Here is a 25,936-nt window from a genome sequence, read left to right on the forward strand (position 1 = left end):
GGACCCTACCGAGCAGCTTGTTGGGTCAGGAAGGCTGCCCGAAGAGGTACTTTGCAGAGCAGAGAGCAATGCTTACACCTGATGTTCTGAAAGCAAGGAAACGGGAGGGGTGAAGGCAACCAAACTGGACAGATGTCACAGAAGTCAAGGTTCAACTATCCCACATTCCTCCACATTTTGGAATGCCTAAAGTGTGAATGCTATGGGGATGGAGAGGGCAATAAGAAGAGGTTTTGTTCATTAGCAAGGCACTTAGTTTTCACATTGATGACATACATCTCTAGCTGCCATTCTGAAACCAAGCATTGCAGTTTCAACCACGCTGGCTATGTACAGAACTGCACCAGTTTAACTAAATTTCAATCATCACCCGGATGTGTTGAAGCTAGTTTAACTCCAAGTGTGGAGTAAGCTTTTAAATTTTGTTTCTTCTCCAGACTGCCTTCCAACAAAGAAGTTACAAACTGACTGCAGTTGGCAGAGCTTAATGAAGGCAAAGCAAGCGGGGTAGGAATAAGTTATTGTCTGTGCAAGAAAGCTGCACCAGCTCCTAAGTGTGACTATACACATTTACTCAGTAGTCAGACTAGCTGCAGGAGCTTCCCACTTCAGCCATCTGTTGTCTCCCAAAGGGAAGCGAGAAGAATGCCCAGGAAGCTTGTGTAGGAGCCGAATGAATTAAAGTTTGTCTGAATGGAAGCTGGGACCAAAGCACTGGCTGATTTTAGGCAAAGGAGTCAACACCCATCTTCCCCCGACTTTTGGGACTGTAAAGGAAATAAGGGAAAATGAGGGAAGGCATCAAGTAACATAAAACACTCTGAAAACAGAGAACGTCATCACTCAATAAACCAGCATATTGGCTTGTGTTGGGCTGGACATTCTACTGGAAGGTATCACTAGCCAGAGTCCAGCAACTCTGGACACAAGCTGTTTTACAAAATGATTAGACTGCATGTCAAACAGATTTCCAGGCCACAACACACTTTTCTGACTACCACACATGTAAATATGGAGTCAACATGTACAAAACTACAAAATCTTTCTCAGTTCTGAAACACTTGCACAAAGACCTGCTCCACGCCAGAGTCTGCACAACCTGTCCCCCGCACAACGCACTGAAGGGGGCAACTCTTGCTCTTCTATACAATGACACTTTCTAAATTGGTTAAGACTGACACAGTCATTACAATGGGTTACAGGTGTGTGCCCGGGATTTATCCTCCAGTCACCACTTTCACTTTTGCTGTGCATGAACAGTCTTATTTTGCGCACCCCTTCCAACTGACCCTACATTGTTCAGAATGGTAGGCAAGAGGTGGGAAAGCTGGTAAAACACTTGGAATCGCTATTCATGATAGCCACTAGTGTACACCGCACACTGTGGTGACTTATAAGTGACTTAAGTCCAGCAAGGCTTTGGATACAGCCTTTCTATGGTGTAAGCAGATAGAAAGGAACTTCCAACGTAGTACCTAGGTCCCCAGAGAAAGACATACAGGGTGCCATCTGCTCCCCCCACCAGAGGTTATGCCATACGTAAGGTGTAGCAAGTTGGATTTTCTAATAAGGCAAAAAAAAAAAAAAAAAATCTGTACACCAGATTCTAGCTGAGTAAAAATTTTCCTGTGCTTCGTTCAAAAAGCCTGTACCAATCATCACTACAAGCTAAGAATTTCTCTAGAATACCAAAATATCTTCTCCCAACCCATGAAATTCGGTATTATTAAGAAATATGCAGTGTCCGGCAACAACTAATTTTAAACACGCAATTAAGTAATAACAGTGCAGATTCTAGAGTCAGGCCCGTTTAAGACAGAGGTACCAGACAATCCGGATGTTTCCTGTCTCTAGGGTTCACCGAGCTTCAGCCCCTACTCTCATCCTCCTGATGCCACAGCCTCTGGCACTCAAAGCATCGTGGATCTGCAGAACCATCATTCAAGCAGCATTTACTGTCACCTTCTGCAAAACTGGGGGACAGGGAAAACAACACATGCAAGCATCGCACAGAAAAGCGACGAACAGATTTTGTCTAGTATTCAACAGCTTTGTATTTTATGCTGTCAGCTTCGGTGGCAGCCAGAGCATCAGTACGAAACACATGCAAAGATATGGCTGGTCTCGCTGGAACGTGAACTTAAAATGAATGTGTACAATGAACATGGCAGGTGTATGTCCACTTGTGTCGTATTGACATCAAGCCTCTTACTCCATCAGAATTAATAACTAAAAGATGACTTAAGTTATTGACTCCAGCTCCTTGCCCTTGCAATCAAAAACTATTCATTTAATAGTTGTTATCCACATAAGAGTGAACGAACAATTATTCACTCCCCTGTATCGACATCACTCAAGAAAGAGCACCCAACGAATTTATGGCCTTTGATCTCTGACCACAGGAAATGCCACAGGAAGAGTATAGAAAAGATCAGGATCACAGATCTCAGGTCTGTGCAACAGCGGAAAGTTTCCCAATGCATGCTACGGTACAAAGTGCAATGGTCCAGTCAAACCACCAGGCTTGGGAGGAGGAGAAAACCTTTCTAACTTGAACTCCCATGATTTAATCAGTTTCAGCCATGTGAGCAAGATGTGCACTTGGGTTCCCCAGGAGGTATCGATGTCACTTGGAGCACTCCTTGCCATGTTCAGCACACCATCAGAAGGCAGAGGAGAAAAGGCAGAATTTATTCTCCAAAACCTCAGGGTATTTACTGCAGAATTTTACAACCAACTAATCAGTCCTAAAATACAGGATTAAGTACGCTGCAGCAAATACAGAACAGAAAGTCTCCAGACCTTTCAATTACCATTACATATATACTAACGAATCAACTGCACAAGAACTCACATCACCAGTTTATGTTTTTAGTTACATTTAGATCCCCACCACATCATGAAAGTGCTTGTATAAATCCATCTCCACTTTCGGACAGTATAGCATCTTTGCCCTGAAGACTGTGCCAGAATTTTGCTTCCTGTACAGTAGAAAGATCACAACTTCCACCTTGAGTTTACTCGAACATCTTTGACCTCTTCCAGTGATCTCTTAAATTTAAGATAAAGTTACACAGGAATCCATCATAACCTCCACTACTGGGCTAGTTATCAATAGACACAACTCTCTAAACCTTAGTGCCATCTAGCCACTTTGCCTCCTCGTGTTTCACAGCTTTTGGCACATACAACAGCCATGATGCAGTTTACAAGCACTTGCATCGCCTCCAATCTGGTAGCAAACTCAAGGTAACCCTTGACAAACAAGGAGCAAAGATCGCTGGGCTCAGTGGTCAGTGACATGCCTGCTCGGTGCTAAAAGGGAAGAGCTCTCCAGCTGTTGAGGGCCACAGACCAGGCCTACAAAACACGCTGCGTACACAGGCGGTGACTTTAGTTCAGAAGATCAATATGCCCAGTGGTACGTGGCTTCAGGGACTATAAAAAAGTTTGTTTTTTTTTTTCCAGATGGGCTACAAAGGGGTGAATAAGTGAATGCTTCCAGTAGCACCCGCATCCTTCAGAAACCCCATGGCTAAATGTGCGCAGGACGGGGCCCCCCCCCACCAGCAGCGCAGGGAATGACCTGTGCTCACGTTCTGTCTGCTTGCGACAAGCAGCAGCCGCTGCCTTCCCAAGGAAGAGGTGACCTACAGAACATACACCACCTCGTGAGAGGTTTACTGGATAGCCATTGTCTGCTGTTGAAAGGGTGACTCCATTGTGCAGACAGGCAAAAGCAGCACCTGGGAGACCATGGAGTCTGGTTACCAACTGGAGTGAATATTCGAGGCCTTGAACGAGCATTTTTATCTGCTGCTTATCCAGCCAGGACATCTTAAAACAACAGCACAGAACGGTGCAGTAAAGCATGAGGCAGGCATGCAGAAATCATCTTGTCTCACGACAGGAGCAAGGAGCAGTGTTTATACGGGGAGAGCGAGCAACGGCAAGCGCAGAGAATCCGACTGCAGCTCTGCATAGCACTCACGCTGAAACAAGATTAGAGATTCGTGACTCCCCAATTCAAGGTTAGACTACAGTGAAGACAAAGCTTAAAGAGATCAAGCCTGCCTTCAGACACAAACACGTTTTCCACAGCAAAATAAGCTTTTTGAGTTGCCTAATGGAGAAAAAACAAGGAATACTTGTATCCAGGCATACTCCTTGCACAATGAAGCTAACAGCTATTATGTGTGCTCTCTACTGGCTTCCTAGAACTACAAATTCATTTAAGTTTGGCCATTTTCCAGTTCTCATTAAGAGAAGTAAGTTTTTAGGTGATCCTTCAAAGTACTGCAGATGTACTCATGCACAGCATTGCCTAGAAGGAGGACTCAAGCTACTAACAGCATTATTCCCCCTAGAAAGATGTGGGTCCTGCAATTTGGGAACAGCTGTTTTCTTCCTGCCAAAAAAGAAAAGAAAAAAAAAATCAAGCTAACAACCCAATCTCAAGGAGGGCAGCTCAGCTACAGCTCCAACCCACTGAGAGGTATTCAAATTTGTTGTCAAAATGGCCACTGCAGAGTAATTCTCCCAGCTACATCTTCTACAGAAGAGCAGCCCCTGTCCTGCAAGACAGGCTGGAGATAGCAGCGAGGTTGTCACATCACTGCACAATCCCCAGCTGCAGCAGATAGCAGCAAAAGGAATAAACTAGGAAGCTAACGTGGCTTTTTAAAGCAATACAGTTCAGAGAAACTTCCCAGCACAGCTAACCTTAGCAGAGGTTTAAAGTACAATGCATAAATAACTAAAGAGTCGAGATTCTTCTGCTACGAAACACGGAGGCTATATTAAGAATATGACAGCTCCTGGGGAAAACAAAAGCTGGCAAGGGGAGAAGAGACTATCCCTGCTTGGCATCAAGCAGCGCTTCATCTATTACAGATTTATATAAATCACTGGCAATTGACCAATACCGAGCTTCTAGATTATCTCCAGCCAACAAAAGTACTTTAGTCTGCACTGGTTAAAAATATTCTACTTTTTGTCCTCAGCTTGCTAGGAACAGCTATTTTTAGTAAGAGCCCAATCAACCTTATCAAAATCAAGCATCAAAAATAGACTGGAGAAACACTGGAAACAAACACTATTTTTAGCTGCTCTGTCTATTCCCTGCCGTTACCCACCGAGTCCTGACTGCACAGCCCATGCACGAGTGCTTAGTTATTCTAGGCAGATCCTCGTCGTGACCCTTTTTTCCCTGAACACCTGAATGCAGAAAACACTCGATTGATTAAAGATTAATACAGCCGCAAACCGTGACAGCTGCCTTTCGTCTGAGTGCTTTTGGGGAAGGGGAGAATATGGAATGACAGAGAGCTTGCATCAGTATTCCTCCTGGGGATCTATTACATGGAAAGAAAATTGCTATTTCAATTCCCTTTTGTTGCTAAAAATAGCAGCCCCAATTGATTCAAGCAAACAGGGCACCGGCTTAGCAATGCCAAATTTAGAAACCACTGAAGTCCCAAAGAGTGAACACTAACGCAGTCTAACACATGCCAGCTCATATTTAACAAAGAACAAAGAAGATAAGCATGCCGGCTGCAAGTTAATAAGACGGCAGTAACTCCCTGCATTTTTATGAAATAAAAACAGAAAACTGGGGGCAAAAATAACACTAACTTCACTTCTGCTCCTGGTTTCATTTGCTGAAATGGGAAGCCTCACCAGAAAGATCATCTGCATCTCATCTGAAATCACAGAATTTCTGTGTATTTTTTTCGTGTAAAGGGTTTTTTTTCCTGCACAAAGGAGCTAACGCCTAATGGTCAGGCTCTGAAAAGACAGGCTACAGAAAGAGGTTCAATTCCCAGAACCAAACACTTACTTGGTAACAGCTTGTGTCTAGGAGCTAGGATTGTGGGTAGAAAAATATTCTATAAATATCACAGCACTGACAAGTTCCCATTTCACCCAGAACTACAGCAAGAAAGGTTTTGGGGCAGCACGCTCCTAAGATTTCTTTAGGCTTGAGAGCTAGAAGCAATCTAGAAAGCCCAGCAAGAAAGCCGTGCAGAACAGTTCACGAAAGCCACGGGAACGTTTACGTGTTATCAGTTCTCATTCCTTCTGTGCTACATCTCCCGGGGCCCCAGGGATTCCTTTTACCCACACTAAACTCCAACCTTTGCCGTAAGGTCTCTTCTCCCACTGGCCCCAGGGGCTGTGTGATGGCCACGGGGTCTGGGGGGACAGAACTTTCTCCTCCTCCTCTCTCCCGCGCACAGCAGCTCTCGCAGCACCCCGCACAAAGCTCAGAGCTATGCTGCTCTCCAGGCTCGTGACCTAGGAAACATCAGGTGGGCTGGAAAGCCTCAAACTTCACTTCTGCAGTAGTGAGGAGGCCGGCCACGTTACCTGCTCAGGTCTGTTTAAGTCGAGTTTAGCACATGCAAAGCCTCCAGCTGCCTTCTGCTCAGTAAGACTACCTCAAGAGTTGCTGCATGTCACCAATATTGGGCAAAAACAAGTTCTCATTTGGTTTTCGTTGTGAAATACGTGACGGACGTTCACTGTCACATTGAGCATGGCCACTCCGAGAAAGCACATGCACGGAGGTTGTTCTCATCACCCTTGGTGATTCTTCCTGCCTCTAGGAAAGCACAAACAGTAAGTTTTAAAGATCAGATAGCTCAGGACTGGCACCATCTGAAGGCTTTTAGCGTGCTTGCTCGGAAATATGCATAGATAAATTGCTTTTCTGAGAAGGAGCAAAGAAGCCAGTGGAAGAGCCTCCAGGTTTGAAGCCTGCAAGACTAGAAGGAGGCTCCATACGAGAAGTCACTAGAAGAAGTTTGATTTTTTTCTTTTCACTATATATTTGTAACAGGCAGAAAAATAAGTCTGAGTTGGTGACACGGCAACAAACAAAACCCAACACCTGAGAATACACAAGGATAACACGATGTTGGCAAGCTATGGCTGTATTCATTGGAATTCAAAACTACTCAAGTTTTCTGAATAATTGGGAGCATAGAAAAAAGCAGAGATGGGATCAAATGCAACACGAGATCCATTTTTAATCAAAAGGCAATCTGTGCCAAACTTTTTTTTTTTTCAAAAGCGTGATTAGCTTAGACAAGAATAATGCTCCAGACCCATGAGGCAAGAGAAAATCATTCTATATTATGACCATAGGAAACTACTAGTGTGAAGGTGACTGGGACCAAATGTAGAATCTTAAAATATCGTCAGGAACTAGCTGGGGAGGAGTCTACAACTGCTCATACCCCCCCCAAAAAAGGGAATTTACCGGGATAGGAATAAATTACTAGCTAAACTCCTTACAGACTGATCTCAGCACAGACCCTGTTCAGTACTGGTATCGGTGACCACTGCGCAAAGAAGGAAATGCTTTATGAAATTCCCAGACAACCTAACTACTAAGAAGGATCGCAGCATCCCACCACACAGAGCGAGAGGATTTTATAGACCATGGTAATAAAGACACAATATTACCAGATACTACCCAGTGACATGGCAGCACCAGATGTCAAGTCATGCTCTTGAGACTAACTTTGCTTGGAGTTGAGGTGACAATTGTAGGCAATGGAAGAAAGGTACCTGGGGTGCAGTGGTTGCATATAAAATGGACTATAAACTGCCATTCTGATGCAGCTATAAAGACAACTTATATAACCTTATTGCATCCACCGAGGTGTTTCCCGTCGAAATAGAAAGCAATAATACATTTTAAGTAATTTAAATGGGAACAGTTGCGAAAAAGGGCTGCTAAGATGATTAAGAGCTGCCTATTTTGGGAGATGAGTTTAAAAGGGTTTTGTTTGCTCTTCATGAGCTCACCAGAAAAGGAAAAGTTCAGATTAACATTGGGAAGAAAATACAAGGTGGTCACAAGCACTCCTGGAAATGAGGATGTCTCAAAGGAGAAAAATTCCCTATCTGACTTTGGAGACCACAAGGCAAAGAAGCTGAACTGCTGAAGGAGCTTCGAGATACAAGACAGCAACGCAGAGCAAGACAGACGTAACTCTGCAAACAGAAGAAAAACTTGCAATAGGAATTGGTGCGTTCATTAGTATCCAATTCAGTGGACTGGAGGGAAAATGGAAAACAAAACAAAACTGACTGCTGTTTGATTGTTTTTGAAACACTGTGTTAATCCCATGCTTCTAAGACTCCCCCAGGTTGTCAGAAGATAGTAGAAAAATTCTTTCTTCCCCTCCCCATCTAAATGCACAATTTGACTTCCAGCATCTCTGTTCATCTTTTAACAAGACAGAGGCTGGCTGCAGCTAGATACAGGAGATGAATGCACGGTGGTCCTAACAGAACTGAGGTTGATTTCAGGAGCTTGACTGCATGAACAAGATTTGAATCAGGACGGGGCTGGATTAACAGGGACACTCCCTTCTCCCCTTACGAACAGCATAATCTGAACTTCCTTACTTCTGCATATTTTCCCAAATAAAAACCTTGAAAGTAGCAAAGTTCTTACATTTGTAACAGGATGCTGGTGAGTGCTTTTGTATGCAGAAGACAGGAAGACAGAAGTTCCCTTTATCCTCCTGGGCTTCCACATCCATCAAACAGCCCATGACCCCATGATACAGGAGACCTATCAGTTCTGCATTTGAGCCAAAGCAAGATAGCGCGAGTATTTCCCAGACTCCCCCCTCAGAAACATGAAAAAAACACCAAACTTGTCCATCCTTAAGAGCCCCTAAAGAAAGTAGCTCTTGGGCTACAGGTGCAGCAAATATACTCTCCTCATTTAACCAGAGTACATCAACACAGGGCATGAGGTGGAGAACAGCTTTTCAGTGCTGAACTCATTCTGCAGTAGACAATGTAAAGCTACTTGGGTAGCCACTGCCAGAGGTGTCACTTCATGGATAAGTGTGCAACTAAAAGGTTTCAGTGAATTAGAGCTGGTCGACAAATCACAGCTAGACATAAGAGCCCCCCTCAGTAAGTGGTGAAAGCACCCTGCTCGGGGCTGAGGCGATGCTACATTCTCCGAGGTGTTCATTCTGCAGGCAGCAGAGCAATCCAAAATGTCAGACCACCATCATTTGTGCTGGCAATAACTTCAGTCATCTTACACAAGCATCTCCATATTTGCAGTGAATTCATCAGCCTCCAAACAAATTTGGGGCATGAATGAAGCAATGAAGCCATCTAACAGGTTTTTAAGATCACATTGGAGGTGTTAAAAGCCATAATTCTTTGCTGTACCTCATAAGAGATCTCATAATGCATTGGCTAAAGAAAACCTTCTCTCTATTGCTTTAAAACATTGGTTGACATTTCATAGCCTCATAATTAGGTCCTGAACTATTCAGAATTATACAAAACATGGTCTCGAAGAACCCTTTAAATGAAGGTTTGAGTACATTTTCAAGCCTAATGCATCATTCAGTACAGTCACGGCACATCCTGAAGCATCAGGTCACTAGAAAAAAACACAGCTAACTTAATAAAAACACCCAGTTATTATTCACCTGTTCCCTCCATTTGCACGTATCCAACTGGGTACACTGAAAGTGAGGGGAAACCAGCAGATGAGCCCCCTCAGAGGAAGAGCTGTATCCCAAGAACAGACCTTCCACCTCAGAAGAGAGATCCAATGCACCCAAGATGTGGTCTCTGGTAGTGCTGAGGAGAGAATTTAAGAAGAGGCCAAGCACAGCAACACCTCTCTCCAGGATACTCTTTCTGTTTCCAGCTAGCAACTCCAGGATTTGGTGGACTACAGCTGGAGATTTTGGACAGATTCACAGGAGAAAAAGCTATCAAGATCTATTACACTAGTATTTTTTCTTTAAATCAATATTAGCCTTTAGCATCCAATACAGGCTGCAACAGGAAGCTACACAGCTTAACTACACCCTGCATGGAAAATAGCACCCCCTCCTTCTCTCCTTTTGGAAGTGAAGTGCGAGCTTTAGATTTGGTGCTTTCTCTACCAGCTCCTAATCACAGTAAGTGACACTGATCACTTAGCTCTCCTTCCACCCTTTACATTGACATTGTGGACTTCCAAGTCATTTTATTTATTAAACTAGTAAATCCAACATATAAAAACGTTTTAAGGTTAGACATTCAGGCAACCCTTTGATAGAAGTCTATCAGAATGTCTTTTGACTAGAGGTTTGCAGGTAGAAAACGAAGTTTAAGAAGTGATTAAATACATTTAAAATATCAAAATGATCTAAAGGTATTCCATCCACTAGAAAAATCATGCTCCTTTTCCATCTCCATGATTAAAATCTTCACTTCAAGTGCGAGCTGGAAAAAATTTCAATCCATCAACAATGTACCAAAAATAGGAAAACCAGGGAGCACAGCACACACTAGAAAAGCGACACTGTAGATGGTGATTGGCAAGACCTCAAAAAAAAATCCAGCTGCAATGAACCCCCAAGCTGCAGAACTGCTCAGACACTTCATCATCCTCATCTGCACTCTGCCTTGTGCCAAAGATAAGAAACACTTGCAGCACATAAGTCTACATGGGTCACTGTGCCCAAGACGAAACATTCTCTGGGAAAGATGAGTAGATGCTTTCTGGGAAGAAAGAGAGCTACAGACACTCTCAGGGGCCGACAATCACATAACACAGCCGTGCCAGCTTTGAGCTGGTAAGGCCATCCAGACCCAAGTCATCTCCCACAGAATCTCCTGGAGAGCTCAAGAACCATGAACCCAGCCAGAGCTGCACCATCCTCTTCATCAGCCTTCCTGCACAGGAGCAGCCTCACGTGTGGACAAGCCAGCCTGGACCAGCCACGGCTGTGCTCACTTCATGCGGTCACTGAAGTGTTTCTTCCTTACACTGCTTTCTCCAGTAACATTTATCCAACCTGGGTATCATTACCCCTCGTGACAGTAAGCCATTTCAGGTCCAGCCCCAAATTCTTAACCTCTTATTTACAACTTGATTTCAAAAGATATCAAAAATCTGAAATATATGGGCTACTTCATTTATGCTGGAATACCACCTACCACTCTATCTTTTTCCACAGGGCCACTTTCCTAGGGCTTACAAACCCTAGCACGTAAAATGAGAAGGGGAAAAAGTTCCATTTTTAGGAAAGTACATCACAAATCAGGACAGCTACTTATCTGTGTAGAAGCCAACGACAAGTTTTAACCCCGAGAAATGCATATCGTTATCTTGCACAGCAGAAATATAATTGATAAAGCATACCTCTGATAAGCTACTTTTTAATTACACACACATAGGGAGGTTACCACACAAACCACTCCACATGCTCCATATATTGTATGCACATAGACAAAAGGTGCATGATTGGACCTGAGAATCCTTCGCAGGAAGGTCTCAAGTCTACAGTGCCTCTACAAATAAGATCAAAATCCAATCCTTTCTCCCCTGCTAAAGAAAGCTAACCAACACGTGCTCACGTGGAGTCTAAGCACACCGAATCTCCATTTTTAAGGTAAAAAGAAAGTGACCATCCATCCTAATCAATTTGTTGCTCTTACATTTGTGACTACCTATCATTACCCAGCATAGCATTCCAGTGCCTCCTACTGTTACCCTGAATAGCACTCAAGTGCCCCAATGAACCATCTCGGGTACCACTGCTGCCAAGACTTCAGAAGTTTTTAAAGTTATCAATAAACCAAAACTGCTCAGGCCAGAGTTAACCAGACCTTCAGCTACAGGTGGAATACTTGCACCATTTTGCCTTGTCTCACCCAGTGAGACTCTCTTCCAGTGTTTGAAGCACAAGGCCCCCGCCATTTGCTCCAGGCCTTCGTGCCCAGCTAGCGCACCGCGCGGCCCACGGCCCTGCTAAGCCACGAGCTACCTCAGCTCCAGTAGCACCTGGTCCTGCACGCCGCTGCCCCAAGCAGCAGCTCCTCCTCAGTACAAAGAAGCGAAGCTAAAAGTCACTCGCTAACAAGCTGTGACAGTGCTGGGGACCAGGGAATAGGAAAGTTCACCCATGGACAGGGCAGCCACAATGCGGAGGTTCTTCAATGCAAGCAAGCACCTGTAGCACACGGCACTCCTGCCACGAGAGGAAATTTGTGCTAGCTGAGAGTCACTGCCCGATCATCCTAAAAGCTCATTCCTTAAAGCTCCTACCGGCACGCACTAGCCCCTTCTCCTCATCCCAGGCCACGAGAGGTGTCCCCACTTCTATTTTCAGAAGCCATCTGACCTATACAAATTTACGGCAAGGAGATCTTGAATAGCTTCTCCAGGAAGTAATTTTATACCTGATAGATAGCTTCACATAAAGGTTCAGGGCATTTCTCGGCAGCGCTGCCACGGCCACATCCGTGCGTTTTGGGGGTGCGTGGTGATGCAGCCAGTGGAGCACCAGAGCCATTTCCCCCTCCCATCCCCTCCAGCTCTATACACCAGAGCAGTTCACCCATTACAGACAATAAGCGAAGCTGCGTAAGCAGCCGAGCACAGAAGATGAATGAACCGGGTGACGCTAAAGATCTGTGAATTGAAAAATCCAGTGCATGAATTAAAACCCGCACCCCTCTCCCTTTCCCCCCAAAAGGGATTGTATACAGCAGGGCATAAAAGGAGAAGGAGGGAGAGAGAGGTGGAAAAAACGTGTTCTGACACATTTATAAAAACTGATGGCCTGTCACCCAGACGCTGATGAATATTTTTTACAGGATAAAAATGGCAACCTAGAGTCTAAAAATAAAATGCTGTGCTGCAGACCTGTCTGGTTCAGCAACACCACTGGAATACAAACACACTCCCTTGCTGGTACAGCTTGACTAAGATTTCAGAATAAGAGAGGAAAAAAATCACTGTAGAACATACCTTCTATTTTCAAGGGAAAGGATTCAGATTTTTTTTTTAAATAAGAATTCAGATTAGCTTTATACTTTGTTTGCATTGTATAATTGCAATTTAAAAAATACTCCTAAATTTTAAGTGATTGATGAGAGTGGCAGACTACCTTGTGCTGCACAAAGCAATTCTTTTCTCTCCTTCCCCAGAAAATTACAATATAACAACATATTTATCAGTGTCTTTAAGTTGTAGTTTTAGTAAGATTAAAAATGTATTTTTAGACTCATGCTGCAGACAGAACTGTGGACACTGCTACTTCCAAACCCAGCCCACCCCCAGGGACAAAAAATAAGAAAACCTTTTGCTTCATTTTGCCTCAAAATTAAGACTAAAAACCTGCTTAGCCGAGAAGCAAAAACGACTGAACATCATTCACAAGAAACCCTAATTTCTCGAGTCTATCCACACTGCAGACAAGCTGCCTTATGCAGCACAGATTCTATTTTTAGCAAGTGATGCAATAGCTGCAAGGGCTCTCCCAGAGCCTTTCATTTAAGAGCCCAAGCCATATTAAAACACGTTACAAGAAACATAATAACCCTGTGCTGTAACCTTCCCATTCTCTGCACCGGCATATTACACACAGAAATAACCCTTTCTAAAGGTATATATTCTAGGAAAGACTCAGATTTCACACACCAAGTGAAAAAAAATATAAGTATACACACATCTATCAGCAAATACACCTGCCCTGCACTGTGTATGACAAAAAGTTACACAACGCTGTACAGGGATTTTCTGACCTCTTGATTTTCCAACAGAATATGAAACAGATTGTTGGTTTTTTTTTTTTTTGCTGAATTTCAGTGAAGACTTTGAAAAGCCCACAAAGACTAATCCTTCTGAAAGCTATTTCCATTCTTAGAGACCTTTTAAAAAGTGTATAACTGACAACTGCTAAGACACATTTCTGCTGTGTGACTGTTTTAACATCTAAAAATCCTCTAAACAAGAAGTGTTCCAGAAATACCATGGCCCTTTTTTTTAAATCTTATTTTTATTTTTAAAGTAGAATAGGGATTTTTCAGCCCTTTGGATCTGTGGACCCTTTAGGTTTTCCAGCAGCTATGGGGGACCTCTGTACAACAGATTCACACATACTACTAAGTTTTGCACCAATCCCTTATAAATTCAAATTCCAGCTGCCCCCTCCCCAAAAACAGAGGTACTCCTGAAGCCAAAACCACACAAGCAGCCACTTTTGTTTGACTTCTGATCCCCAGGGGGCTATGAGAGAGGAAGACATAAAGGGGACATAAAAAAAGCACTTACTATTTTGAGTGTGTGGTCACATACTCAATATATTAATAAATCCACAAGCCCAAACCTGCTGCCATGCAGAGTTCAACTCCTCGGCTTAACACATGCAGGGTATATATAGCAGCTCCTACCTGCTATTTCAGACCACCCATTTATCATGGTCTGAAGTAGTCATGGCCAGCAATCAGTGCTCACGAGGAATTCCCCTACACGTATCACATGTGGATAACAACTCATGTCTAGCCTGGGTTTTGCTGCTTTTGTAGAGCCAAACCTTTGCTCGTGATCTACTTAAACTCTGCATTACTGGCCTGCTGATGTTCCAGGGCCAGATGATTCTCTGAGCAGCCACACAACAAAAAACAACTCGAGCTTGGGTCAGGCTGCTCCTCACTCCCCAGGCCAGTCTGCACAGCCTGCAGTTAGCACTGGCAGCATTAACATTTGCTTCCAGGTTGACGCTTCGGCTCCTGACAGCTAGGGAGAGGGCAGGATCTGAGCGCACCAAGTGCATTTGTTTTATTCCGGGATGTTTCCAAGGTCTTCCCCTCTTGGTGTGTTCTCATCACATCACGGACCACACGAGGCAGACAGAAGTGGAGGAGCTGACAACTGCTCGCTGTTGGGAGCAGTCCAGTTCTGCCTCCCCGCTACACACAGTACGGTTACTTCTCCCCCTTCAACACAAACATCGAGAAACAGATTCAGACTGCAGACTTTATGGATTCTACCTATCTGTGGAAAAAGGAGCACGACCACAAAGTGAGACTTGGAGAGATTTCACTCAGAAGCCATGTACGGAACAGGGAGTTAACCTCTTAGAGATCCTAACTGCTCTGAAGTAGAACAGAAATTGAGGCAGGAAGACAGCTAGTGATATTTTATTCATTTTGGCTAGAAGCACCATTAAAACAAGCTGTACGCCGAGAAGTTCGCACTAGCTCTAGGGACACGGAGGTATGAAAATACGGGTTCAGCAGAACAGCTCAAGTGGCGACAAGTCCACGCCTGAACCACGGAACCTGCTCCAAAGGAGGGAAGCTGCAGCACTGAAGCTTCGGCATGTGAAACCCCAACACAGCTGCATGGGGATCATCACCCAGGGAATTTTATACAGCCCTGCACACAGGGACAAGAAAGGTTTACCACGTTGCCGTGAAAGCCTGCGGGGCTGCTCCCCTTTCCGCCAGCCCACAGCTCCCCACGCAAGGCCCGCGGGACTGTGCTTCGCCTGCAGCTTCGAGGTGAGGTGGTCGACCTCCTGCATCCCTGCTAAATCCACGTGCTTAAGTGTGGGCTGAAACTGATCCGACAACTACAGGTGAAAGCCTCCAGCACTTAAATTAGGGAACTGAACTGCAGGGTTTAGAACACTAATTAGCCTAGACGGCTCCTGCGAGTAGCACACACGTTACGTGAGAACTGATATCTTCTTCTTCTGAGATCCCAGTGTATCTTCTGGTAAAAGGTAGTGCTTCTCTTCCCACCGAAGGGGACGACCCAAAGTTTCAGGTCACACCGATCTCCAGTTCCCAAGCACAGAACAGGGCAGACTAGTTCATTTACAGGGCACCTCCCACCCTAAACAGGACCTATTCCCGTTAAAAGTGGAGCCCTCACGGTCACACTGGAAATAGCTTCTCCTGTTGTCATAGGCAAAAATGGCTTAAGAGCATATTTAGTAGATAATGTGCTGTTAAAAAGATGCAATGGCAACCACAGATAAGAGCTGATGTAGCTGGCAAGCCTTTATTCAGCTGCCAAGACGTTACAAAGACAACTCCTGAAAATGAAGAGAAGTAACACAAGTATAATTTCAATTTCTAGAGTCTTTGGAACAGAAGTTACCTAATTACGATGAGGAGCGATCTATTCAAATAGACTGTTCATACAAAAAAAAGACAAAGCCTGAAGTTGTTGAAAAGCCATTAAACTTATCTTCAAAAGATACCCTGCCTTTGACAAAAAGCAAGAGGTACCCTGCAATATCTTGTTTAAAGCCTGCATTTTACATCCTAGCTCATGCACTAGGATCTGATACACAACTGCAGTTTTGCTCAAATTAGAAGTCATCTGATTATCTTGCTTTTGTGCACTGCAGTTCTCGAACGGAGGCTTAAACAAGCTCAAACCACACCTTTCGGAAAAGTCTTTCTTCTCCGCATTGTCAGAAAGATTACTCAAGTGCTCGCCAGCACCCTCTAGCCCGCAGATTTTTAAGCAGGAACACAGAACCGATGTCTCCTCAATCGAGCAAAAGCTACCATTCATAAAAAGGGGGTCGTGGAGAGCTGAAAGACGAAGACACAGCGCTAGAGACTGATCAAATGTGAAGGCTAGCTTCTATTTTTTGGCCTGGGAATATTTATATTGTTCTACCTAAAATGTGATTGTTTGGGAATTACGTTCCACAGACGTCCCTTTCACCCCCACACTCTTGATTACATTTGCTTTAATTATTTCTGTCCACCATTCGGGGAGGGGGATGATAACACACCTAGATGAATCAATTTGGAAGGTAACAGCTGTCTCACAAGAAATGCACTCAGTATCTTACCATCAAGCATTAGGGGGAGACGTATGTTAAAGCGATTTAGAAATCGTTGAGTGTTTTATTTGCATCGGCTGTCTCGCAATAGGTGCTCGCGTTAAAAAGACTCAAGGAAAAGCTCGGAAGGCACTCCCTTTCCCCTCCTGTTTCTAAATACAGCAACAGCCACTGACGCCTTCTATATTTCACTCTGAGCCCTTGAAAACTTGCAGTGTTTTCCCTAGTGGAAAACTCCCAGATTTTCCTACAAAAACGAGGCCGCCAGGAAGCCTCCTTAAACGTCCCAGCCCCAGCCAAGGTGCCGCGCCGCCTCCCCACGGGAGGGTCGGAGTCTTCCCGCTGGAGGATGGGGTCGGGGAGGCAGAGGAAGCACCGGTGGGTGCAGCGTGGGCTGGATGCGGCATGGCGCATGGGGGCCGGCCGCTGTCCTTGTCACACGCCTGGGCCACAGCTGGCATGGCTCCTGCTGAGCGGCCGAGGTTTGGGTGCTCCCAAGGTCCTCGCCACAATCCGCCCACCTCTTGCCCACAGCCCCCTGCCAAACAACCGGGTCACGGGGCTCTTCAGCTCTTCCCAGCCCCAGCATGGAGAAAAGGAAGCTCGGAGAAGTTTCCATCCCTCGCCCATAGATGCAACGCTACAAAAGCGTCCACCGACTGCTCTGGAAAGCAGCAGCCACAACAGGTCGGACCCCTCCGGACCCCTCGTTGACCCTATGAGCCTCCTGCCCCATCCCTCCTTTTCTGTTCGCTGCTCTCCCACACGCACACCTCTGGACGTCCTACCCTTGCAGCTCTCCTGTCTCAACTTACGGCAGCTTCCTGATCAGAACACTTTACAGCTTCCCCCAGGGGAACGGACACTAGAAATGGCCTCCAGCAGTGCCCCCCACTCCTCTGAGCGTGGATGGGGGGCCTGCCATTGCTCTTCTCTTTTCTGGCCCAAGAGAACCCCCTGGCACCTTTTAGAAGCCGGGCATGAGGAAGAGCACAGGAGGTTGTTCTTACCACCACCTCCGCACAGGCTGACCACGGTATCCTGACCCGGCTGACCAGAACCCGTGCGCCTTCCCTAGGACGAGGCCAGGCAGGCAGTTCTGCCCCACAAGAGACAGGGCATTTATGCAGGCATCACCACACGAATGGGGCCAGCTGGGGCATGGCACAGCACTGTACTGCCGCCACTGGGGAAACTAACCAGTTTCTCCAGGAAAGACCACCCCCCAAAAACTAACGCACTGTTGAATTAGGGAACATCTTCACCCCAAAGATGACCACCATGGCTAGAGGAAGTAGCTTGCATCAAAGTTATCAAGACACACCATAAAGGGAAGAAATACATCAAATTGTGTTAAGAACATATCATAATCACTGTCCTTTCTTTTATTAAAGAATAAAGATATTTCAAGAATAAAAGCAAAGCTTCAGACTGCAGAAAACCCACAGCTAGCAAGACGACGCACAGGACAGACTGAACACTTAGTTATGATCAACATCCCTTGCTTAGACACAAGTCATAGTGCTAAAATATATACCAATTTCCTCAGACTATCTTAAAACAATATGTATTTATAAAACGCAATATATTTTTTACTCAAACCTACTTTCCCTATTTGTACAGAATTTGTGCTGAAAGCAAGCAAGCTAAATAAGTTTTAGAACCAAAAAAACTGTAAGATGAATTCTGTGTTAGTTTATAAGAGACGTGGTTTCGATCCAAAGCTTACTAACTGATGGAAACAAGTTAGTCTACACTGGTATGTCACACTAACATTTCCCTGAACAAATACATTATTTTCACATGTTGGCAAGGCAATGTTTGCTATGAGAACCTCCACATTTTGCTTTTAACCACCACCAGCGACAGCGTGGAAGTGACGGATCCAGCTGGGGTGAGATCCCTCCGTAACTCCGCAGAGCTGGCATCTTGAAAATCCACCTCTTTCCCTGTAAACCACGAGAGTTTTGCTGAGATGACTTCCAGATGAACAGATTCCCCCACCCCCATTTTCAACACCAGAGAACATCAGAATTTCAGTTAACAAAATGAAGGTTTAGATATAGCCCAGCACAACTGGCCCGTCCCCAAGAACGAGGCCAGGGAAGAAGAGCACTGAAACTACGGTGTATGGACTGGCTGGAAGTTTCGCTTCCTGCAAGGCACTCCATACCTAGCAGATCAATACGAGACCTAGCATCATCCCAGATGTTGAAAAGAGCTTGTTGGAGCCCACCAGCAAGGCCTCCACAACCACTCGCTGCACCCGCCAGAGGACAGCCTAGATGTCGCCCGCCCTGCTGTCGGCAGATCGAGACGGCTCAGGACAGGGCCGAGCATCAGCACGAACACGGAGGCCCCGAAGGTTGGAGCGAGCAGGCAAATCAGGCTAGAATTGGCAAAAATCAGGAAAGGTGAAGAAACAATCCAGCAAGTGGAGGATCTGGGGTCAGAATTTAGGAACCGACACAAAGGTGCGGAGCGTGTGCAGAACACACACTGCCTCCTGCCACACCAACTAGCCAGCCACCACTGCGCATGAAGAGCTGCCTCAGCCTGGGCCGCACAGCTGTCTCCCACCCGCTTTGGGACAGACAACTGAGTCATGAAAGAAGTATGAGAGAACTGGGGGAGAGACAGAAGCAGGGAGGGCACCATAAAAATGAAAAAACAAGGACAAGAAGCAATGGGACAGGCACCATTTTCCTGAGGCTCTGCTTCCCAGGACATCCCATCTCCAGCTTTAAGAGCTGCTACACAAGAGGTCTGTTCCAAAACCTGCAGCCAAGCTCCAGGATTTCAGGTGTCACCACCTCCTGCTGAGGGCACAGGAGTAAGTCGGAAGCTCAGCAGAAAAGCCTGCATACAGCTTGTATCCAGTGTTAGCTGGAGAGGGGCTTCTGTCGTGGATCAGATTTTCAGCTCTGCCAGTGATTCATCCTGTGGGTGACTGTGTACTGCTCTACTGCTCTAGGAATCTGGGAAGTTGCACAGATTTCATAAAATATTACATTAAGGTTAAATAATCAGGAGACAAAAACCCAACAGATTCAAGGTAGAAGAACCCTCTTCCACAATTATACATACTACACGGCCAAACCAAAGAAGCCAAGAAACCCTATTTCTAGCATTTTCACGTATTAATGTAATTAAAGTGTTCTGCTTTACTCTAGGAACCCAGGTTTCCTAAAGCCTATCAATAAATGATCAACAGAAGTCATCTGAAGTTATGAGCAGCAACCCTAAGTCTATTCAGGCGAGTGTTTAATACACTCAACATGAGATGCTCCGCCCACGAGCTTCTCTGCTTATGTTCATACCTAGTCCTGAAGAATCACATTTGGCCTTTCTGTTAGAAGCATTAGGAAAGATTTTCTCACTGTCACCCCTTCTGCAGCAGGGTGTCCCCAGCCCCACGGATTGGGAGTGACCCTCAGGCCTCCCCACACAGGCACGCGTTGACCCAATTGCCTCCAACACCCAGCACAGCTCAGTATGACTGACTGCTGGAGCTACCTGAGGGTCACCTCCATGCTACTCTGCACAAAGCAATTTCTTCTCTTCCACCTGTTCAGGTGGGGGCTTCACGTGTCATCCGTCCCAAGGGGAGGGAAGCACGCTGGCCAACAAAGTGTCATAAAGAAAGAGAAGCAAGTTACTACCCTAGGCCGCTTCCTTGCCTAAGTTCTCTAGTTTCAAGGAACGGGTTTCCATTAGAAGCATTCATACTTTATAACATACAGAAGGTTGAAGGGAATAAGCCAGCTTCAAATAACACAGCTATTCATCCCCTGGGCTAATAACCCCACAAGCATTTCTCCCAGGCTATCAGAGATGGGTGGTCCTTCCCCCTTAACGCAAACAGCATCCGCCCTCTACTCACCGCAACCCCTTTTTGGGGTGGGGAGACCATGCTACAGCATTGAACTCCCCCTCACATGCACCTGTTCCTGCAGCTAACTACAGCAAAGCCCGCTCATACTCTGAGGTAAGCTCCCCCGTGACATTACTTCTGCGTTGCTGAAGCATTCCATCCAGGCTTCACTTGAGAAACGAAAAGCATATCTCAAAGCAGCAGCAGGATGGAAATGCACCGAGTTCAGCTCTAGCGATGCAGACGAGCGGGGCTGATGCCGTGGGTGGCAGTGACTGCACGTAAGCATGTGGCCTGAACAGGAGCCGGCGCAGGCCCAGCAGTGACTTGCCGAAGCCTGTCCGCAGGGAGGCAGCAGGACTGGAGACGGGACGCGGCCGTCTGGGTGCTGAGCGCCGGCTCTGCCTCGTATCCGCGTGCAAAAAGGAGCGCTTAGCGAGTGTTGAGCAATCCCACCGAGCAGACATTTTAAGCAGGCAGAAACGGCAAGTGCAAAGTGCACCTAAATGGTGCAATAAAAAAAAAAAAAAAAAATAGAGGCAGCAAAATCTCAGAAAACAGGCTCCGGTATGCCTCACTCCTGTCTACTGTCCAGCAAGCGAGCCAGCCCCCGTAAAGCAGCAGGGAGCCCCTCCGAGAGCCGGCCAGGTCTCAGCAGGATCAGTGCACGGCACCAGCTGCTGGGCCCAGACGGAGCACGAGGGTCAGAGAGCCCAGCTCCACCGCGCCTGCTTGGCCGCACGCAGGGAAGGCCAGGGAGACACTGGCAGAAATCGCCTAAATTACACGCTGGGAGCCGGTCTGATCGCTGGGAGAGAGCTGGATGATCGGCAACACAGGAGACCGCATGGCAAATGGGAAAAGAAGAAAAAGCCGTATGTGCTAGAGCACAGCCCTTGTGGGAAGCTCAGACAGGATTAGGAGGCTTGCAACAGATTGTTTCTAGAGGCACGTTTTAGTGCAGTAACCCTTCGTAAGCACCTTGCAAACAACCCTACAAGAACACAGTAACGTGCTCCCGTCTGCATGTTTGACTTGTGCTGCCACGACCAGGAGTTACAAGCAAGCTGCTGTGTTTTCACGTGTTTGTAGCACTACTTTTGGGGCTGACAAGTGCCATGCTTTATTTCAGACTAGCACACAAATGTTTGCAGAGCACCTATTACTGTGAGCATTACAAAAACATCTCTCGCCACAGATCTGAAGCGCTGAAGACGATAAACCCCTGAGCAAGTGATTCTGCTAAAGCATGAGAGAGAGCAAAGCTCTCTGCACACCAGCCAAGCTTCCAGGTGCAGGGAAAAGGGGGAGTGTCACCGAGCCTCTCCTCTCACGGCCTGCAGAGAGCAGTGCTAGCAGCGCTGACACCCGCTTCGTTTCCCCAGCCTCATCACACACTGCGCCGGGCTGGCTGCTTTCATCTGCAGCAGCGACTTACGAGGGGGTCTGCCAACTGTCGTTGCACAGCGCCAAGGCCCTGCAAAGCATGACTGCGCTCGTTTGTGCGAGCGATTGAAATTTATTTTCAGAAAACAGAAAAAGTAAACACGAACAAACCATTCAGCTAACAGAGCTTCGTTTCACATAATGCTAAGGAGCTTGAAAATGATATTGCTTGCAAAAGCTGTTCTCCGAGTTATCAACAAGTTACTACCTGGCTAGCGCTCTAGTCAGGGCTTAAGTGAACGTGCTTTGTAAGGACTTCCTAAATCGTCACTAAAATGATTTATCCCCACAGTTATTTTACTACGGTTATCCCAAGAACTTAATGATCGGGGTCTGCTCTATAAGCCACTGTTTCCAGGGCCTACAGGAAGCATATTCATACAGATGAAATCTAATTCAAACTCTTTACAAGCACAAAATCCAGCTTGTCACTTCTTTGCCTTCATATAAGCATCACATCATATTACGTACAATAATAAGATTATTGTTAAGGTCTTTTTAGAGCCTGCTCCTACCCCAGCTTCCTAGTCATTCAGAGCTTGGGAATCACCCAGCACACTCTTGGTTTTTAAAGGACCTAGCTGTTAAGACATTGCTGTCTACCCCACTGCTCGTATACCCAGTTACATCTATTTTTCACATCTCCTTCAGCAGCCCCCCAGAAATCACTGCTTCTAGATGCTGGACCACGCATAGCAAAGCCCAGCCCTGGTAAGTAGAAGCCAGCAAGGACAGGTAGGGAGCAGTCACCCACCCTTGCTACTGCTGAAGGAAGTGCTTGCTCAGCACTCACCCAGGAAAAGAACAGCTTAAGACCGAACGTGGGGTTTTTGTCTAAAAATAAGTTACAGAACGGCAGAGGCAGTTGCGAGCACCATCCTGATTAATGGTCTCTTCCAAGTTCTTTTTTAAGAAATCTAGAGCGAGTTGCCCACATTTGGTTATTTTTGCACATTAATGAATAAACTCCAAGAAGCTAATTAAGGCAGGCTCATCTTTGCGAGCGTTTGTTGGCCCCAATACAACTGTACAGCTGTATTCACCACATGAGAAGGCATCACCACTAACAGGCACGCTGTAATCACCCAGCGCCTGAGCACCGTTCAGCTTGGTTTGGATGGAAGGCGCTGGGGGAAGACGAGCACGCTTTCCTAAGCAGCTGTGAGGCCTGGAAGACAACCAGACTTTTCCTTGAGTGTAATATGGCCAAGTAAACGGCCAAAAGAAACTTCGCCTCCAGTTCACACACCACTTCTGGTGCAAGAAAGTGAAAGCAGAAGTCATTTCTCATTACGAGCTTCGCAATCTTGAGCCGGGAAAATAAAAGATAAAGTTTGTCCCAGGACCCCTGGTTCCGAGCGGGAGGTTGGAGAGGAGCCCTCCCGAGCTCCCTCTAGACGGAAGCGCCACGGGATCTCGGCTTCATTTCACCATTTACTGAAGAGAGAAAGCTTTTTGTTTTTTCTTTTCCCCCCCCATCTTATCCGGGAAGAAGAGGCGGCTTCCTAAAACAACAGCAAGTCACCCTCCCCGTGGCCCCAGAGGCAGCCAGGAGGGGACCCCAGGGCTCGGGTCCAACCCCGCAGGGCTGCCCGGGAGGGGAAGGCGAGGCACGGCCCTGTCCCTGCTGGGCCACCGCGGCGGCTCCTTGGCACCGCGCTCGCACCAGGCCCGGGGGCTGTTTCGCCGAAGCGCTTCCCAGGCAAGCGAAGCGTCGTTCCTGGCTGCCGCTAGCGATTTACGGGGGGGGGGGAATTACAGCACGCAGCAGCCGGCCAGGAACTTTCGCCGCACTCCTCACAACGCGCCCACGGACCCCACGTGGACGCAACGCCCCCGGCACGGGGGAACGCAGGGAGCCCCCGAGCCCAGCCAGGGGCGAACACACGGCGAGGGGAAAAAAGAAAAAATAAATAAAAAAGAAAAGCTTCCTACAGGGGGGAAGCTTTTGTGGGGCTCTCCTGAGCTGGGCACGGCGGGGGCACCGGGAGCGCGCACACCGACCCCAGAAGGGGAGGGCTGGGGGGGGGGGGGGGCAGCAGGGGAAGGGGCATTTCTCCAGAGGGGACTCTCGGCCTCCTGCAGGCGCCCTCCAGCAGGGGCAGCCCCTTGGGGGCAGGAGGGGGGGTCCCCAAAACCCTTACCCAGCCCCCCCCCGCCGACCGTTACCCCCGCCCAAACCGGCCGTTACCCGCCCCCCCCGCCCGCACTCACCTGCCCACGCGCCCAGGGCCGGCCCCAGCGCGGCGCGGCCGGCGCCGAGCCCCCAGACGCGCAGGGCGCCCAGCAGGCCGAGCGCGCCCCGCGCCGCCGCGTAGAGCGCGCCCAGCGCGCCCACCCACCAGAGCAGCCCCGCGGCGGGCACCATGCCGCCGGCCGCCGCCAGCCCAATGGGCCCTCCCGGCCACCGCCGCCCCGCAGCCGCCGCCGGGCCCGCCCCCGCGCGGCCGCCATTGGCTGAGCCGCCGCTCGGCCCCCGCCGTCGCCGGGCAACGCCGGCGGCCCCGCCCGCCGCGCCGGGAGGGAGGGGGGAGGCAGAGAGCGGCCGCGCGCCCCCGTACTACTTGCGGCCCGAGCCCCGCGTGGTCGGCACGGCTCCCGCGCCGCCATTGGCCGGCGGAGATGGCCGTCAGGCGGAGGCCGCGCCGCGGTTGGCCCTCCGGCACGGGGGCCTCGCGGGATTGGCGGGTAGGGGAGCCTCTCCTCCCGCCCCCCTTGACGTCATATGAGCCCATTCATAAAATGCTCAGGCTCCGCCTCGCCCCCGGACGCGGCCCCGGGGCCCCCCCCCCGCCGCCCCCTGGCCCTTAGCGCGGGCTCCGGGGGGGCTCGGCAAGGCCCTGCCTCGGCCGGGTGCCCCCCCCCCCCGGCACCCCCAGCCCCCCCCGGCCGTGGCACCGCGCTGCCGAGCCGCCCCCGGGTCCTTTCCGGGGTGCCCTTCGGCTGCTGCAGCGGGGGGGGGCACCCCTGGGGCGTGTGGGGTGGTCACCAAGCGCAAGGGGAACAAAACCGCAAAAAAAAAAGATTAAAACAGGCGTTGGGAGCTTTACCCGTTTTGTTAGTTTAATGAAAATAAATGCTTTTTACATCTGTTACATAAACATACGTACACGGTGGTTTTTCACTCAAAAATACATATACAAAAATACACTATTTTTCCCCAGAAAGCTCACTTCTTGCTTCCCCCTTTTAGACCAGCGCCCTTGCTAGGCCTAAATCCTGCACTCTACACACGGAAAATTCCCAGAGGCCTCACCAAGTGTTTGCCCTATGTGACAACGGCCACAGGCAGGACTCGATTACAGGTGCAGAACTGCTGGAAATTTTTCGTTTTTCCTTCCATTCCATACAAGCCCTTCCTGAATTTGCAGACCTTGTTTAATCTGCATGGAGAATATCTGCATTTTTGCATGGACATGTGGGAGCTGGAGAGCAACAACTTTGGTACGGTAACAGAGAAGAACACAGAAAACCAGAGCGAGAACCTAGCTTCAGTTCCCATGGGGAACACAGTGCAACTGCAGGTTGTTGGGAAGCACGAGTTTGCTGCGCTCACACTGCATAGTTGCTTTTCTTCACACAGGAGTTCTCAAACTGCTTGCAGGATACTGGCACACCGCCGGTTCTCATTCTTCTGCCTTCCAGAGGACAACGCAACGAGGGGACAGGATACTGCAAAAGCATCTGCAAAGAGAAAAGGAAGCGGTTCAGTAAGGTTCAGGAAGAGACCTGCTCCAAGTCGAGACAAACACCAGCTCGAGTGAGGGATGGAAGGGAACAGTACCACCAGGGTCACCACAGTGTGGAGAACAGCAGTGAACTGGAAGAGGCTGGAAGAAAGGAGACGGGCACCGGGCAGCCCACAGAAGCGCTGGATGTCCATGTAGGTTGCATTTACCACGGGGATGCTGCCACTCACAAAGGGGTCAGAACTTGGGGTGCTATGGAAAGACCTGCTGGCCTCTGTCAGAGCCCACTG

The 25,936-nt window shown here is 47.8% G+C and overlaps 1 protein-coding gene across 1 annotated transcript in view; it reads right to left on the minus strand.

The window, feature by feature from the left end:
* Positions 1-24,567, minus strand: part of HSD17B12 (hydroxysteroid 17-beta dehydrogenase 12) — a 76,652-nt gene extending 52,085 nt beyond the window's left edge. The window contains 2 exon segments of the mRNA XM_035552151.1: positions 24,172-24,460; positions 24,463-24,567. Coding sequence (XP_035408044.1) covers positions 24,172-24,460; positions 24,463-24,567 — 394 coding nt within the window.
* Positions 24,568-25,936: the final 1,369 nt, after the last annotated feature.

The sequence above is a fragment of the Cygnus atratus genome, chromosome 5 (assembly GCF_013377495.2).
Source record: "Cygnus atratus isolate AKBS03 ecotype Queensland, Australia chromosome 5, CAtr_DNAZoo_HiC_assembly, whole genome shotgun sequence".
NCBI lineage: Eukaryota > Metazoa > Chordata > Aves > Anseriformes > Anatidae > Cygnus > Cygnus atratus.